A 15,582-nucleotide genomic window follows, 5' to 3' on the forward strand; every position below is an offset into this window, starting at 1 on the left:
ATGTTTCAATGTCCTGCCATTAAAACCCCTTCTTATTTAAAAGCTGCTTCACAGTTTGCAAAAACTCTCACATACATTATTGTGTTCAAAAATGAGATACTTTCTTATTTCTGAGCACAAAGCTGAGACTCTTCAGAAAAATAGGGGAGGAGGCGATGGGGCAGAACACCCGCTCTCTTCCTTCCCTTTGCATTTGCAGCTCTGAAGGTAGCAATCTGTCCGCGTTTCAGATCAAGGGTCTTAGGATCTGCGTCTTCCTCACCGAAGAGATGTTATAATGTGCGAAGTTAGAGCAAAAAAGGCGTGATGATAAGCATCACTACGGCGCCTCCTCCCCGCCAAATAAAATGAGTGGGTGGGGGACACCCCGACATGTCCAGTGTTTCCTGGAAGGGTCCCTCGGGTGCTTCTGCTAAAATCGCGCCTTGGTGGCCCGACGCCCCTGATCTCAACTCCGCAGCCCGCTGTCCGCAATGCTAAGACGCAGCACTCTAGCCCTCCCGATTGCTCCTGGGGGATCGCGCGGTGCAACCAACCCCAAGGACGCGGCCGCGACGCCCCCCCGGCCCTCGGGGCTCCCTATTGGCCCGCGGCCGTCGTCACGCCCTCCTCGCCTCGCCTCCCCCCGCCCGGCCGCCGCACCGGCCGGCTAGGTTGCACGCTGGCCGCGGGCTCAGGCCGCGGCGGCGGCTTTGCAGCAGGCGGTGCGGCGGTCGGGGGCCGGGCGCGCGGGCGGGGCGGGGGCGCGCTGCGGGCTCCTCCGCCGGCAGGTGCGGGCCGGGGGCCCGCGGCGGGGCGGGGGGCCGCAGTCGCCGCCAAGGGCGGCAGACGAGGACCTGCCCGGCCGGCCGCCCCATGCCTGCCGCGCCCAGCAGCCCGGCCCGCCGGGAGGGATGCGCGGTGCCGCCCGGTTCTCCTCAGCCCTGCGTGTGCCCTGAAGCAGAAAGTTTGGGGGCCGGGGGCCGTCTTCCTCCTCCCGCTCCAATGACTGCCCAAGGACTCCTGCTGCCTAGCCTCGACTGTGACCTGCCTTCTCTCCCCGGGTGGCGATGAACTATTCCAAGCTGTAACCAAGGCTCCCCGCTCCTCGCCCTTTCCTCACCCTCCCTTGAAAAGATTTATTTTTTCAATTCAAGAGATTGTGATCCGCTCGACTCCCCTCCTCGTTAATAATTTAGACCCCGAGCCTCGTTTCTGAGTGTAAGAGGGGGTGCGGTCTCCCTCCAGGACGGCGCGCTGGAAGGACAGATTCCCCTTGCCGACCCATCTACACCATGAAGAGGTGCAAATCGGACGAGCTGCAGCAACAGCAGGGCGAGGAGGATGGAGCCGGGCTGGAAGATGCTGCTTGCCACCTGCCGGGTGCGGACATCCGGCCTGGGGAGGCCGCGGGTGCTAACTCTGCTGGCGGGCCAACTTCGGATGCGGGCGCTGCCGCGGCGCCCAACCCGGGTCCCCGAAGCAAGCCTCCCGATTTAAAGGTGAGCGCAGACCCTCCCCTTGAGAGCCCAACCGGCGACTTAGCTTTCTCCGCCCCACGCAGAAGTGCTGTAACAGGCTAAAAGTGATGGGGAAGCCAGACAGAGGTCAGAGAGGATGGTCAGATGTTCAGCCAGACCCCGGGCTAGATCTCGGGTACCGTTTGTGCCTCTGTCTTTCAGCTTATTTCAGGCCTCTGTGTTTGTTCCTCATTATTCAGCAGACGTTCTAGTGACTCACGCATCCGAGGTTGTTTGAATAATGTGTGTGAAGCGCTATTCGCAGACAAAGAGCTGGAGAAATCCGAAATGCTAACTAAAAAGTTGACATCCCTTCCCCTCCTTGGAAGGGCAAGAAAATGACAGGGGTGGGAACCCAAGCAAAGGACCATTAGCTCCTTTGCTGAATTAGTTCCCTCCTGGGACCTTCCTGGATTGAAGCTCAGTTTGTCCATCTGTGAAAGGGGAGTGTGGGCTTCCTGCCGTTAGGTGGAGCCAGAGGTTAAGCTAGTGCTTGGAGATCCGGGCTGGTTTCCTAAACCAGCCCCCAGGGTGGAGAACTGACAGGTGGGTGCTTGGTGCTTGCGCTGGTTTGGGGCCTCGGTTTAAGTTGCACACATGCTGAGCCGGCAGGGAGAACCAGGATCCGAAAGAGGCGGCCGCATGCAGCTGGGAGTCCTTATTTTCCAGCCTGAGGTTGTGGAGACAATTATTGAGCTGTACTGGATATGTCTCTATAGTAACTAAAACAGCAGCTGTGATAAATAATGCACCTTTGCTGGAGCTGCCACAGGAATTGCAGGCTCAGGCTTCTCAAGCAAGCTCACCGCCGGGCTGAGAGAGATGTCAGCTCAAGGAAGGAACTTAGATGCCTTGGAGATTGATGCCTTGGGGAGATTTTCTCCAGAGGGGGTGCAAGGTCTTGGCTGAAGGAGCAAAAGGACTCCATTATGTTAAATAAAGCCTGTCTCCTATGGCAGCAGCCACTAAGGAGCTCGCCAGAATAAACCAATGACATTCCTCATTTGGCGTGAGCGGCACAGAGTCAGGAAGTCAGAGCGCAGGTGAGTGTGCCCTTACCTGTGTGTGTTACCTGTCTGTTTCTTGGGGAGAGGTAAGATGACTTCTGCCTCCATGTGTGTATCTTAAAAATTGGTGGCAGATATTTGAACGTAACCTCTGATTTTGCTGCTGCCCTTTTTCAGAGGATCGGGGCTAGCTTTATGTGTAAGATGAGCTCCACTGGGTAGGCAGTGCAGGGAGAGTCCTTGGTACCTGGCCCGCCTGCCACCTCTGAGCCCACCTGAGTGGTCAGGAGCCGTGGTTCCTATTTTCAATGAGATGGTGAAGCAAAAGGGCTGCCCTTAGTGCTGACGTGGGGCGGGGGCAGCCTTCTGCTGCAAACTTCAGCTTCCTTCTGGGCTGATCCAGATGGGTCTGGCCAGCACACCCTGATTCCTTGGCGAGGTGGGATCCTCACCCCAAGTCCGTGAAAAGCAGCCTTGGAAACTCCCCCACGATTCAGCTCCGGCCGCAGTGAAAACCACCGGCTCCGTTCATTTCCCCCGCTGCCTTCAGGAGGGAAGGTGGGCTTGTGGTGTGGGGGCTGCAGTGTCTTTGTCTCTGTAGATAAAGCTGTTGAAAGAAGCTCATTCATCTCCACCCGCTTACCTCTTTTACTCTCTCTCTCCTTTTTGGGTGGGGGTGGGGGTGGTGGTTGACACTCTGATTCTGGTTGGGGCAGACACAGCAACAACAGCTCTACACTTGATATTAAATGCGGGCCGTCCCTGAACCAAAGTTGAGATCAGGACACACCTTTTCTTGTCCTTCCAAGTTGTCCTCCACCCCCATCAGAAAACATATTTCTGAGCTGACCACAGCCATGTGAACCCAGGCTGGCAGCTCAGGGAAAACCTAGCTGCTGCCTGCTCCGTAGGAGCTCAGGGAGACAAGCAGGGCCTTTTCCTGTTTGTCTCCATCTGCTTTTTCACGTGTTTACAAAGTAGGGACTTCAGAGACAGACACGAACTTGGGGGCTATCGCAGTTTAATTTGCTGTGTGATCTCAGGCAAGTCACTCAACTTTTCTGAGCCTTTTTCTGGGGAAAGGGACTAGGAATTTTGAAGTCTGTCCAAACTTGTTTTCCAGCACTGGCATAGTTTTCCAGCAACGGAAAAATCCTATCTTTGGCTCTAGCGCTGCGTATAAGCTAACTTGTTTTAGATGTGATGGTGGTACTGGAACAGGGTAAGTGATTTTTTAACACCCCCTGTCCCCTACCTGTGTCTGGCCTGGAGCAACCTGCAGTTCTGTTTTCATTTTAAACTTTGGAAACAGGAATTTTTGGTCCCTTAGTCCACTGCTGTTTTCTTGTAATAGCTCTAGGTGTTGTGATGGATTAGCTGCAGTGGAGGAAATCATCTTGAGAAAAAAAAAAAAAGGTTTTGTCTGAAGCACCTCGTGGAAGTTGGGCGAAAGGAGAGGACAGAATGATCTACTTGTGCCCTGATAGCCAAGCTTGTCGAGCAGCCCCAGAGCAGGGGCTCCGGTGGTCTCCCTTCTTGTCCTTCAGCATCCTGGAGGACTGCACTGTAGACTTCTCCTGTGGCGGCCTGGGATCTGAGATTGGGGGCCATGGAGGACCAGTGAGGAGGAAAAATAGTTAAGCAGCAATTTTAAAACTCTAACTGAAAAATAGCCTTAAAAAGTACATTGCCCCACAAGCAGCTTATGCAGGTGCTTTGGAGGCCTTCTCAGCTACTCTGCACACTTAATGTGACCTTCAGGGGCAATGTCACTAGACACTCCTGCAACAGGAGCCCCAAAATTCAGAGTCACATCGCCTTCCCCCTTGGCTTGTGGCTTGGACTCCGTTGACCCACTCGAGTTCATGTCTTGGATTCATTTGTGGTCATTATCCAGGCCTTTGCTCCTGCCAGTTTCCTTACTAGCTGGGAGGACACGCTAGATTGCTGCTTACAGACAGTGTTGGCTGACCAAAAGTACACTGAGATTTTCCAGCAAGTAAACCCAGTGCTAGTGAGAGCGGGAGTGGGAGGAGCTCAGGGGAAAACTGCAGAAAGGGACATGGAGCACATGTTCCTGTTAGAAACACAACATGTGGTAGATGTCGCTAAGGCCCGGGATGGGTGGCTAAGCACGAGAGTCAGCTGGCTCTGCCCTGAGGCCTTTTAGAAGCCCGAGGGCAGGGGAGGAAATCGCCAGCCTTGCCATCTCTCCCACCCCTGAGCAACTGGAGGACTTGTGCCTCTCCTGAAAGGAAGGCTCTGGGTATGCTGGCCAGAAACCGTCCCCTAGACTTTCCCTGAGCTTCTTTTTCCTTTCACAGATGCCTCTGCGATTCATTTCCCCAGAGAGTTCTGAACAGTATTAATATTTTTTCCAAGAAGAAGAAGGGGGTGCTCTGAAGTGCATCATCCCAGTCCTGGTTCGAAGTGCTTCTAACTCAGGACTCACTTGGGTGCCTTCATCTGTACCATTCACTAGTCTTCCTGTCTGCTCGGAGTGAAGAGCGATTCGGAACCAAAGAGCTGAGGGAGTCACAGCTGAATCCCGTAGGACTGTGCTTGCTGGCTCGCAGCCTGTGCTGAGCATGGGTGCACCATGTTCCTCGCCGCTCCCGGAGCGCCCGCTGGCGAAGGCTTCACGGGGCAGCAGATACTGACCTTCCATGGGAAAGCCTGTTTTAGATTGTGAAACATGCCATATTTGTAAAAGTGTCTGAGAGTATGTGTACTCTTTAAATAACAGGGGCAAAATAGATACCCCAGCTACCTGCTACCCAAGAGGGGGAACATGTATATTCCCAAGAAGCTTCTGCTTATTTTTCTGTTCTTTTGTTGATTTTTAAGGCCCTGGGTTTTGATGAAATTTATGGGCCTCAGTTTCTCTACTTTTTCAACGGAGAAGATCAGCAGCTTCGGGGAATGCTGGTGGGGTGGAAAGATGCCTGTGCTCTAGGGCCTGGGGAAGGGTTCCGGCGGTAGGCAGGGCTCTCTGTGGCCTTCTGCAGCAGGGGGCCCCCAGCTGTCCTGCAGAAGGGACATGTTCCAGCGTGACGATTTCTGCAGTCTCAGGTGGGAGCGGGACCCTAGGAGAGGTTTCATCTGGAGAGGTACAGTCGAGGTAGAGACAAGAATAAGGAAATGGGTAATCAGTTCTTTGGCAGCAGGTGCTGCCTCGGCCTCCAGGCAAACAGGCTGAAACACTTGCAAGAAAGTCCTCATCAAAGCACACCGAAGTTTAAGGGTGCTTCAAGCATCACTGATGAAATCAGAAACATGAAGTTGATCAGAAGAGGTGTGCTTAGAGCAAGTTGTAAAGGGTGGAACTTTAATTACCGAAGAAGAGGAGAGCACTTTCTGCGTGAGAGGGCAAGTGTCAGGTCCCGTGTAAGGCCACTGACTAGATGCAGCTCCCCAGCCCTGTGAGTAGTCAGGCTCAGTGGAGGGTGATGAAGAATGCAGAGGGTGTCTGTTTTTGTCCCACCTGGACCTAATGGGAGGAGCATGGAGGGTCCTTGGGCCTGGGGTTGCCCCTCCCCCACCCCCACTGCGTTCAGGAATTTTCAGAGACGTTCTGGATATGGACTCGGGAGGGACTGGTGGCCAGTGGGAAAGCACATGCCAAATGAAGCTGTCTGTTCTGCTGCATATTGCATTCTAGATGAATCCCCAGCTGCCCTTGTCCCAGTGAGAACTGTCTTGCAGGCTTGGCATCTACAGAATGTGCTATTTTTTGTGTATTTAATTGTCTTCACTGCCAATCCCATTAATAAGAATCTCTCCCTCAGCGAGGAATTGAAACATCTGATAGAACCTGAATTGGGAGGCTGAAGTTTTAAAAAATACGTGTCAGGGCTGGGGAAAAAAAAATCTCAGGTGGCTTCTCAGTGGTGGTCTTGGAGGCCAACTCAAAACTCATGTCTGACTTCATTTGTCCTCTAAGAAATGGGCTTTGAAATTCTCATAGTAAAGAATGAATACATTCTTAGAACGAGGCCACACTGGTAGGGTCCACCTTTATCAACCAAACACTTAAGCCTCTCTGTATGTTAAGAACTTAACAAAGCTGTTTGAGGGATCACAGGTATGTTTTGTGACTGTATGAAAAAGATAATATTTGATTTTTCATACCTATTGGCTAAAGGCGTCCAGCCAGGTTAGCTGAATGATGTCCACTTGGAAAACAAAGCTGGCTGGGGGAACATGGGCCTTGACCTAAGCCATTTGTGAGGATAGTCAACACATCCAGGCTCCTGGGTCTCTGTTCATCTTTCCCCAGGAAGCTGGATCTTGGCAGTTGCTGAGATGACAGACTGAGATGAGGTTTAAACTGCAGCAGGAGAGATCTGGGCTAGACATGAGAAAAAGTTGTGCGGCTGAGCTTTTAAATCTTTGGAAAAGGTAATTGTCTAAGGATTAAATGTCCTTTTTAAGATGATCTTGTAGATGTGCATAGTTTCCGCTCAGAAATTTATTAAGCAGCGACGGGGCTCAAATGATAAAGAATCTGCCTGCAATGCGGGAGACCTGGGTTCGATCCCTGGGTCAGGAAGATCCCCTGGAGAAGGGATTGGCTGTCCACTACAGTATGCTTGCCTGGAGAATTCCATGGGCAGAGGAGCCTGGCAGGCTGCAGTCCATGGGGTTACAAAGAGTCAGACATGACTGAGCAACTAACACTTTCACTTTCAATGGCCATATTGGTGTGAAGGTCTCTGCCCGCTACCATTGGAGGCACAGAGATAATAGATGATATAGCTCCTGCCCTCTATGTACTCATTGAGGATTCCATCCAGAGGCTAGTGAAAAGTTGGATAAAACAGTTTGAGAGAGCCGTGTCACAAGGCAGAATGTGATTAATGGCAAGATGAATGGTGTAGATAACGAGCTCTCTGGAGTTCAGAGCAGGGTGGTGAGATCTCTTTAGACTGGCGTGGTACCAGAGGACTGTATGCAGCAGGGGAGGTGGGTGGTGAAGGGTAGGTAGGACGAGAAGAGGCAGAGAGAGGGCATACCAGGAAGATAACTTTAATCAGAATCTTTTATGCTGGTATATGTTGAGCCAATTCTGCCTAAAGACCCATTGTATGAGGTCACTTGACCTGACTTGCATTGACTCCAGAATTCTCTGAGCAATAAAGGAATAAGAAGTTTAAATAAAATTGAGAATGGGAAAATCATTTGCCCCTAAGTTGAAATCTGTTCTTTTTTTTTTTTTTTTTTAATGTCAGCTGGGTTGCTGGGGGAGAAAAAAATGATTCCGAAAGTCTTTCATCACTGTGTTTTTAAGAGAGACAGTTGCAGCCACTCACTCTTCTCCATCACTATGGCCATGAGTGCCAGACCTGGGGTGACTGCTCCTCTCATGCTCCAGCCCCAGGCTCCCCACCCAAGGCTTCTTAAGGGCAATCGGAGACTTCTGCAGTGCACTTTTTATCTTGAGAGTAGGACTCTGTGGGTTTTTACAGTGATTAGCTCTTTAATGCTGGCCCTGTTTCCATAGAGACCCTATAAATAGAGGAACGTTGGCGACCTAGGCTTGCTGAGACTCACGGTGACCCAGTCACCCCACTGAACCCTACCCGCCGAACCAGTGGTGGGGCAGAGGGCGTTTCAAACCCAGCTGGGAGGAGGGGAGATGCAGTCAGCTGCCAGGTGAGGTAATTAGCTATAGGTCAGCATCACTTTTAAAGATCCTTTCAGCATTAATGGGAGTTATTAAGAACACAGGGACTTGGAAGAATTAGAAGCCTCTTTTGGCTGTTTTTAACCAGATGGTACCAAAGTCACTGCACCCCAAAGCATTTTGCTTGATCTCAGGCAGCTGTGTTTGCAGCTTTTGGAGCAGACTTCCCCTTTTGGGGACCTACACCCAGGGAGGAGAACAGATGAAGCCTAACTGTTCGGAGACCACAGCCTTCTCAGGAAGGATCTTTCGGAAACCATTTAGTCCACCCTTTCTTCCTGAGAGGATGATGGCACCCCAAGGAGGCGGGGCCCTTCCTGCCCTTAAAGATGATTCAGGGGAGGGTAGCAAACATCCCTCATTTCCCTCTGCAGGCGTGGGCACCTGGCCCTGGGGCGCTCTGCATTCTGCCTCCCTTCTGGCCTCTGGGCAGTTGTGGGACAGTTTGTGCTCATTCTCGTGGATTGGGATAGCTGTTTGTGTCCCACCTCTCACTCCGAAGCAGCTCAGCTCTCTCCTCCTAATAAATACATGGCTGCGTTTGGCCACCAAAATGGCTCCTGGTAGCTGGGGAAAAGCAGGAGTCAGTGTGGAGAAGCAAGTGACATTTAGTAGCTGGAACCTGTTAGTCAGAGCAGGTGGTGCTTTCTGCTGCGTTGGTGGCTGAGTTCCCTCAAGCTAGTCACCATGGTTTTCCTCATTTCCAAAACTTGTGGCTGGTTATGTGTGTGTGCCGGGCTTTTTGTTTTGTTTTTTTTAAATACTTACCATGTTACGTCAAAACTCCTTAACCATCTCCTCTCTGACACCCACATGCGTGTAACGCTCGGCTTTCTTGCCTTGCTCTTTGTGAGGATAAACCCCTTTGTACGGAGCCACCTCCCTCTGCCCATCATTCTTTGTCTTCTTTGTTTTGTTCTTTTTCTTCTTCCCCACCATGGACTTTAGCACACTCCTCCGTGCTGCTGGGACAAAGGTCCTTGGGTCACCCTGTCTCTCCTTGACCTGCAGAACGGAGGGCAGGGTGGGCAAGGAAGACCTACACTGGTTACAGCTCTTGCCCACGTCCTACGACGTAACACGAGAAGATCCACCGCCGCGGGTCAGGGGACTGAGCTCCCCACGACTCAGGCATTTTGTCCTGTTCTCATCCTGCCTGTTCCATTGTTGTTGTTCAGCTGCTAAGTCGTGTCCAGCTCTTTGCGGCCCTATGAACTGCAGCACACCAGGCTTCCCTGTCCTTCACCATCTCCAGATCTTGCTCAAACTCATGTCCATTGAGTCAGTGATTCCGATTCTCTTCTGGGACCTGTGTAAATACTGTGTCTGCTTTAGTCTTGGAATCGGTGTGTGAGCCAGTGGAGGCTCACTCGAGTAGAAGTTGGAGACTCTTCTCCGGGAATGGAACGAGCCGCTTAGCTGTGCTCTGCTTACGTTTCTTCATCTATAAGATGGAGACACATCCTGCCTCCCAGGCTTACACTCGTGTCAGGCAAGAAGGACAGCACACATCGGAAAGCACCTTGAAAAATGCTGTCGTATGATGTTTAGAATAGCCTGACCGAGGTATTTTGGATGCAGAGCAATATGGCAGACAGTGGTGACTGCTGTCCCCAGCGCCCACCCCTACCTCCCGGGGCTCCGGGAGAGGAGGTGCCTCGGAAGTCTAGTGCTGTCTTTTGAAGGAAGTCTGTGTCTGACTCAATGTGGAAGAGGGGCCTCAGCGTTGGAGAAGCTAGGCTGGGAGTGCCAGGGAGGGAAGGGAGAGGCCTGGAGTAGAATGCTAGAAAGACCGTTTGTAATATGTAATGTGACCACTTGGCAGAAGTTGCTGGGCAAGTGCCAGAGCCAGCTGGCCCCATCCGTGATGTCTGCAGGAAGGTCTGGTATCAGCCTGGGCCCAAGGAGGGGGAGGGTGTCCCGGTCTGTCTCTGGTCCAGAGGCCGCAGGATCTGGCGGTTTCCAAGTCTGGCAGAATGCACGCCTCAGTCCGGCCTTCCTTGAACGTGGTGGTTTTACCTGAGCCGACTCTGCCCCGGGCTGGACCTGGAGATGGCGGCTCCGTGGAGAGACTCAGCACCTCCAGGGCGGCCCCAGGATTAAATTCTTAAGAAGCAGTGGTGGTCACCTTCATCTCCGCACCTAAGAATGGAAATGTTGCTGCTGTCGCTTTTATTAGTTTCTGGGAAAGTCAAGTGAGATCATGCAGGAGAAAGAGCATATTGAAAACTGTAAACCAGAAGTTCACAGTGAGCTGTGGTGATAAAACTTATCTGGTCTGTAAAATGGGTGTTATAAAGGCCCCACCTACTTTGAGGATGGTGGGACTATTCAAACGGGGTGAAAAGTGAAAATCCTCCACTTTGACACAAATCCACAGTAGTGTGCGTAGCTACTGACATCAGATGTAAGTGCAGCTATCTGCACAAAGCACGCTGAGGTGTCAAGTAGCAGTGAGGGTGATGCTGCGCTGTGTTTAGTCACTCTGTCGCGTCCAGCTCTTTGCGATCACACGGACTACAGCCCACCAGGCTCCTCTGTCCATGGGAATTCTCCAGGCAGGAAGATTGGAGTGGGTTGCCGTGCCCTCTTCCTGGGTATCTTCCCAACCCAGAAATCAAACTGGGGTCTGCATTGCAGGCGGAGTCTTTACCAGCTGAACCACCTGGGAAGCCCTACCAGAGTGAAAGTGAAAGTCGCCGAGTTGTGTCGAACTCTTTGCGACCCCATGGACTGTAGCCTGCCAGGCTCCTAGTCCAAGGAATTCTGGCCAGAATACTGGAGTGGGTAGCTTTTCCTTTCTCCAGGGGATCTTCCCAACCCAGGGATCAAACCCAGGTCTCCTGCATTGCAAGCAGATTCTTTACCAGCTGAGCCACAAGGGAAGCCCAGGAATACTGGTGTGGGTAGCCTACAGTTAGAGTGGGGTTGGCTAATACAGATCTGAAGATGGTTTTCTCTTGGTGTCTGCATGGTTCAAGTTTTCTCCTCTGTAAGTTTGTTTCTAGAAAAAAAGAAAATCCAGTACTTGTAATCCTTTGGAAGGTTTCCTAGCTGACAGGCTGCCTCCCAAGGCCGTTCCTTACAGATGAAGACATCCTGTAGCTCACAGAGCCCCGGGTTGCTTGGTTCTGAGTTCCCCTCTCAGGAGTTAAGGGTTCCGCTGGCCCTCCAAGTCCCAGCCCTCCGCCTGCTGGCTCTGAAGTTCTCTGCTGAGGGTCGGCTCTACCACGTGAGCCGGCCCCCATGCAGAAGCAGTGGTCTGGAGTTATCCCACACGTGGCCTCGCCCTGGCCAGGCCGTAGACTGCCCCTCTCTGAGCAGTTCTGCCTGGAGAGCTGGTGGAGCACCTCAGGGGCAGGACTGTGAAAGCCTGGGGCCAGGGCACCACTGGGCTCCAGTGCCCCCTTGGTCTGCTCCAGCCTGTGGACAGCTGGTTCTGATGTGTGTGCTGAGGAAGTTGTCACTTTACTGCCTGCAATTCAAGGTGTGCCTGTAGACGTAGTTTGTGGGCTTTTTTACATTTACCAGGTTATTATGCCGGATACAAATGAACAGCCAAACGAAGAGGCACACTTCATGGGTGCGATTAACCTGAGTGCACAGGTTAGGCCCTGAGCGACCAACCTCCAGTGAAGATGTTTGGAAGGGTCTTGGGTACAGGAGTTTCTGTTGCCCTGGAACTGGGATGTGCTACCCTCCTGGCATGTGGAAGTGTTCATCAACCTGGAAGCTTCAGTAAAATTTATTGCTATGTCAGAAATGAGATTGGCTATAAATAAGAGAAATTTATTCTAAAGTTGTATAGGTAATGATAGACTTGTTTATTTCATGAACCAAGAATCCCAGGGTAGGTATCCACACCCAGTTTGGTGACTCCATGGGGTCATCAGGTTCCCAAGCATATCCCTGGGGGCTTTACCAAGATGGCTGTTGGTAAAGCACGATCCAGGCATTACCTCCACATTCCAGGTGGGAAGAAGCAAGAAGGGCTTCTTCTGCACAAAGCCTTTATTAGGAAAGCAAAAGTTCCCCCAGAAAGCTCATCTGCTTTTCATTGGCCAAGACTGTGTCATGTAGCTACCCCAGGCTCCTGGGGCCTCTGACGAAGCAAGAATTTTTAGTGTGGTGCAGTAAGGCCATGCAATTTGGGAAGAAAGAAAGGAGAATAGATATTGGGTAGGTGATTAACAATATCTGCTACATAGTATAATCTGATTGCATGACCCTGATTTTCCCAAGGAGCATTGCAATGAGGCATCTTTTGGGCCAAAAGAGGATCCTGAGGAAGGATCTGATTTAGAAGGAAGGAGGTCTCATGGGTGGAGGGAGAATCCATCCAGAGGGATAAAACTCATGAGCCAAGTGCTGCCAGCATGTGCCACTGAGCCCCAGAATGTAGCCACAAGGATACTGTGACCAGGAACCCTGAACCATGTGTGGATTAGGAGTGTCCTGAGGGAAGCCATGGGGATACACATATGTGGGAAGGAGAGGAGTGGGTGTGGGTTCCCCCCTTCCCGCAGCCGTTCACGGGGATCTTCCAGTTTCAGGTGGCTGTAGGAGCTGCACTAGTATCCCAGGAACAGACCCCTTACCTCTGCCCCCAACCAGCTTTGCACTCACAGCGTTCTTCGTCCTTCTCCCTTCAGAAAATCCAGCAGCTCTCAGAGGGCTCCATGTTTGGCCACGGCCTGAAGCACCTCTTCCACAGCCGCCGCCGGTCGCGGGAAAGGGAGCACCCGTCGTCTCAGGACCCCCAGCAGCAGCAGCAGGGCATGTCCGACCACGAGTCCCCGGACGAGAAGGAGCGCTCCCCAGAGATGCACCGCGTGTCCTACGCCATGTCCCTGCACGACCTGCCCGCCCGGCCCACCGCCTTCAACCGCGTGCTGCAGCAGATCCGCGCGCGGCCCTCCATCAAGCGGGGCGCCAGCCTGCATGGCGGCGGCGGGGGCGGCAGCCGGCGCGCCAAGAGCAGCTCCCTGGAGCCGCAGCGCGGCAGCCCCCACCTGCTGCGCAAGACCCCCCAGGACAGCGGCCTGGCTGCCATCCTGCACCAGCACCAGGGCCGCCCCCGCTCCTCCTCCACCACCGACACGGCCCTGCTGCTCCCTGACGGCGGCTCCCTCCTGGCGGAGGAGGCCGAGGGTCTCGGTGACAAGGTGAGGCTGGCCTTCCGGGCAGGGGCCGCCGTGCAGGGGGCCTCAGGCCTCGAGGACCTGAGCTGGGGCCTGGCCTGGTGGGTGCGGCACACCGCCTCTGGGGAGCTGTCTGTTTCATGGAAGGAGCCAGAGAGAGGACCAAGCCAGAAGCAAGGGGCGAGCCCCCCAAAGCCGATTTTTGTTTGCTTAGGAATTTAGTTTTGCAAAATTATCTTTTGATCGGGCTGATAGTAATTTTGGTGTGTTTTCCTTGAGCGTGCTCTCAAGAAACAATACATGCGGCAGTTTGGACTAGCATCAACCATGGTTGTGCCACTTTCTGCCTGAGTCAAGTCAATTTTTTTGCACTTTAGTTTTTTTCAATTAAAAATAGAGATAATAGTAGTAAAATTGCTCTAGGATTAAATAGGTTCCTATATGTCACATTTTTGGAATAGAGTCTGATGTGGTATAGTTTTTATTATTGCCAGCCCAAGATGACAGAGGAAGAATCCACGAAGGGCTGTTTGGAAGGGAGAAAATCTAGTTGGATATTTCTGAATTTCTATGTTCACATTTTCATTCATATACTAAGTATTTCATGCATACTTATTATGCGCTATAAGAATGAATGAGCTGGAGGGAATAAGTGGGGGTAGGGCTGTCCTCACTGAATAGAAGGGAGACAGACGGGTGAGCAGGCAGAATGGGGTGATGAGGGTGTGACAGAGGATGTGAGAACTTGTCGGGGAGGACCTTCTGGAGGAAGCCACTGAGCTGAATCTTGAAGAAGGAGTACAATTTAGTCAGAGGACTGGGGGCAAGCGTGGGGGCCAGAAGGGTATAGTGTACAGAGAAACAGGCCGCTGCTGGGGACTGCCTCGGATTCACTGCAGTTGGCGTGTCCAGCGCTTTTGGGGACCGACAGGTAGGCAGAGGTTAGATCACACCAGGTCTTGCCATGTGGAGCCTGGGGGAGTGTGACGTTGTCAGAGGGTGTTAGGCAGGAAACTGGCCAGAGGAGGCCCCACTGGGTCTCAGTGTAGACAGTAGGTTAGGAAGAGGGGCAGGAATGGAGTCAAAGAAACCATTATCAGAGCTGTTGCTGGAGCCTAGGCCGCATCCGTGAGGATGGGAGGGCAGAGACAAACTCAGAGGGCCTCTGGCAGTTCTCATCAATGGCACTAGGCAAGAAGGTGGACGTGGAAGATGGAACTGAGCTGGGTGTGGATGAGACTTTGAAGCAAGTGTTAAGGACAATGGAGCCGAGAGCTGATGTATAAGGGACAGCAGCAGGTCTGTAGGAGTGAACCTGGGGAGGGATGATGTCGAAGCATGACAGAGGAGTTTTCAGAGGGAGGAAGTTTTCAACAAAGTGAAATGCGGTGAGAGTGAAAGGTCAGATCTGGATTTGAACACGTACGTCGATGGTATCAAGCAGTGAGGGTCACTGATAACTGTGGCAAGCAACTGGTTTTAGTAGACTGCGGAGATGGTAGAAGTGGAGGGGCAGCTCTTCTGCGGGGAGAAAGGACAGAATTGGTTGAGGCAGTCTGGTTTGTGTTAGTTTTTAAAAGACGGGCAGGGAGGGCTACAGATCACTTTAGTGGGTCAGGAAAAAGGCTTTTGACTTCTTTGCTCAGTGAAATAGGAAGCCGTTAGGTTTTGGACAGATGAGGGACACCCTTTAAGGAGACGGATCTGGGTGTTGTGTGGAGGCCAGGCTGTGAGCAGGGAGCCTAGGAAGCTGTTGGAAGCCCCCAGAGGTGAGATGCCAGGGATTGCTGCAGGGTGAGAGTCGGGGGAGGGCTGGATTCTGGACTCCCCTCAGAGATCAAACAACAACGGTTCCTGAAGGATGCGGGGCAGGGCAGAAAGGGAGCAGGCAGAGAGGGCTCACAAGTTTTGGCCTGGTTGCTGAGAAGAAGAAATTGCCATTAGCTGAGTTGGACCAGCACAGCTAGAGGGACTGTGGGGGCAGAAATCAGAGCTAGTCTTTGGACACGTTCCGTTTGAGATGATTGTTAAACATCCATGTGGACATGCCAAATAAGCAGTCAGATGTTGGAGTCTGTAGTCTTGGGAAGAGACCCAGGCTGGAGACAGACGTTTAGGGGTTGTCAGCATATAGAGTATTTAAAACGATGGCCCTGAACCATCTGCAAGCTTAGTTTCAACTGCAGAGACGTCTGTGCCAAGAATGAGATCTGGATGTGTCGGCTGCAAGGAAAACGTGGCTTTGTGGA

General features: G+C 52.3%; 1 protein-coding gene across 2 annotated transcripts in view; it reads left to right on the forward strand.

Annotated features, from left to right (window-relative positions):
- The first annotated feature begins 798 nt into the window (after nt 1-798).
- Nucleotides 799-15,582, forward strand: part of TMCC2 (transmembrane and coiled-coil domain family 2) — a 37,919-nt gene continuing 23,135 nt past the window's right edge. The window contains exons 1-3 of one of the 2 annotated variants that reach the window (XM_027564274.1): nt 1,392-1,481; nt 2,459-2,542; nt 12,845-13,357. In XM_027564274.1, coding sequence (XP_027420075.1) covers nt 12,872-13,357 — 486 coding nt within the window. In that variant the 5' untranslated portion in view covers nt 1,392-1,481; nt 2,459-2,542; nt 12,845-12,871. Of the gene's footprint in view, nt 1,482-2,458; nt 2,543-12,844; nt 13,358-15,582 lie in introns of both variants that reach the window. The other variant, XM_027564273.1, reaches the window with a different exon arrangement.

This window comes from Bos indicus x Bos taurus, chromosome 16 (genome assembly GCF_003369695.1).
Source record: "Bos indicus x Bos taurus breed Angus x Brahman F1 hybrid chromosome 16, Bos_hybrid_MaternalHap_v2.0, whole genome shotgun sequence".
NCBI classification, from domain to species: domain Eukaryota; kingdom Metazoa; phylum Chordata; class Mammalia; order Artiodactyla; family Bovidae; genus Bos; species Bos indicus x Bos taurus.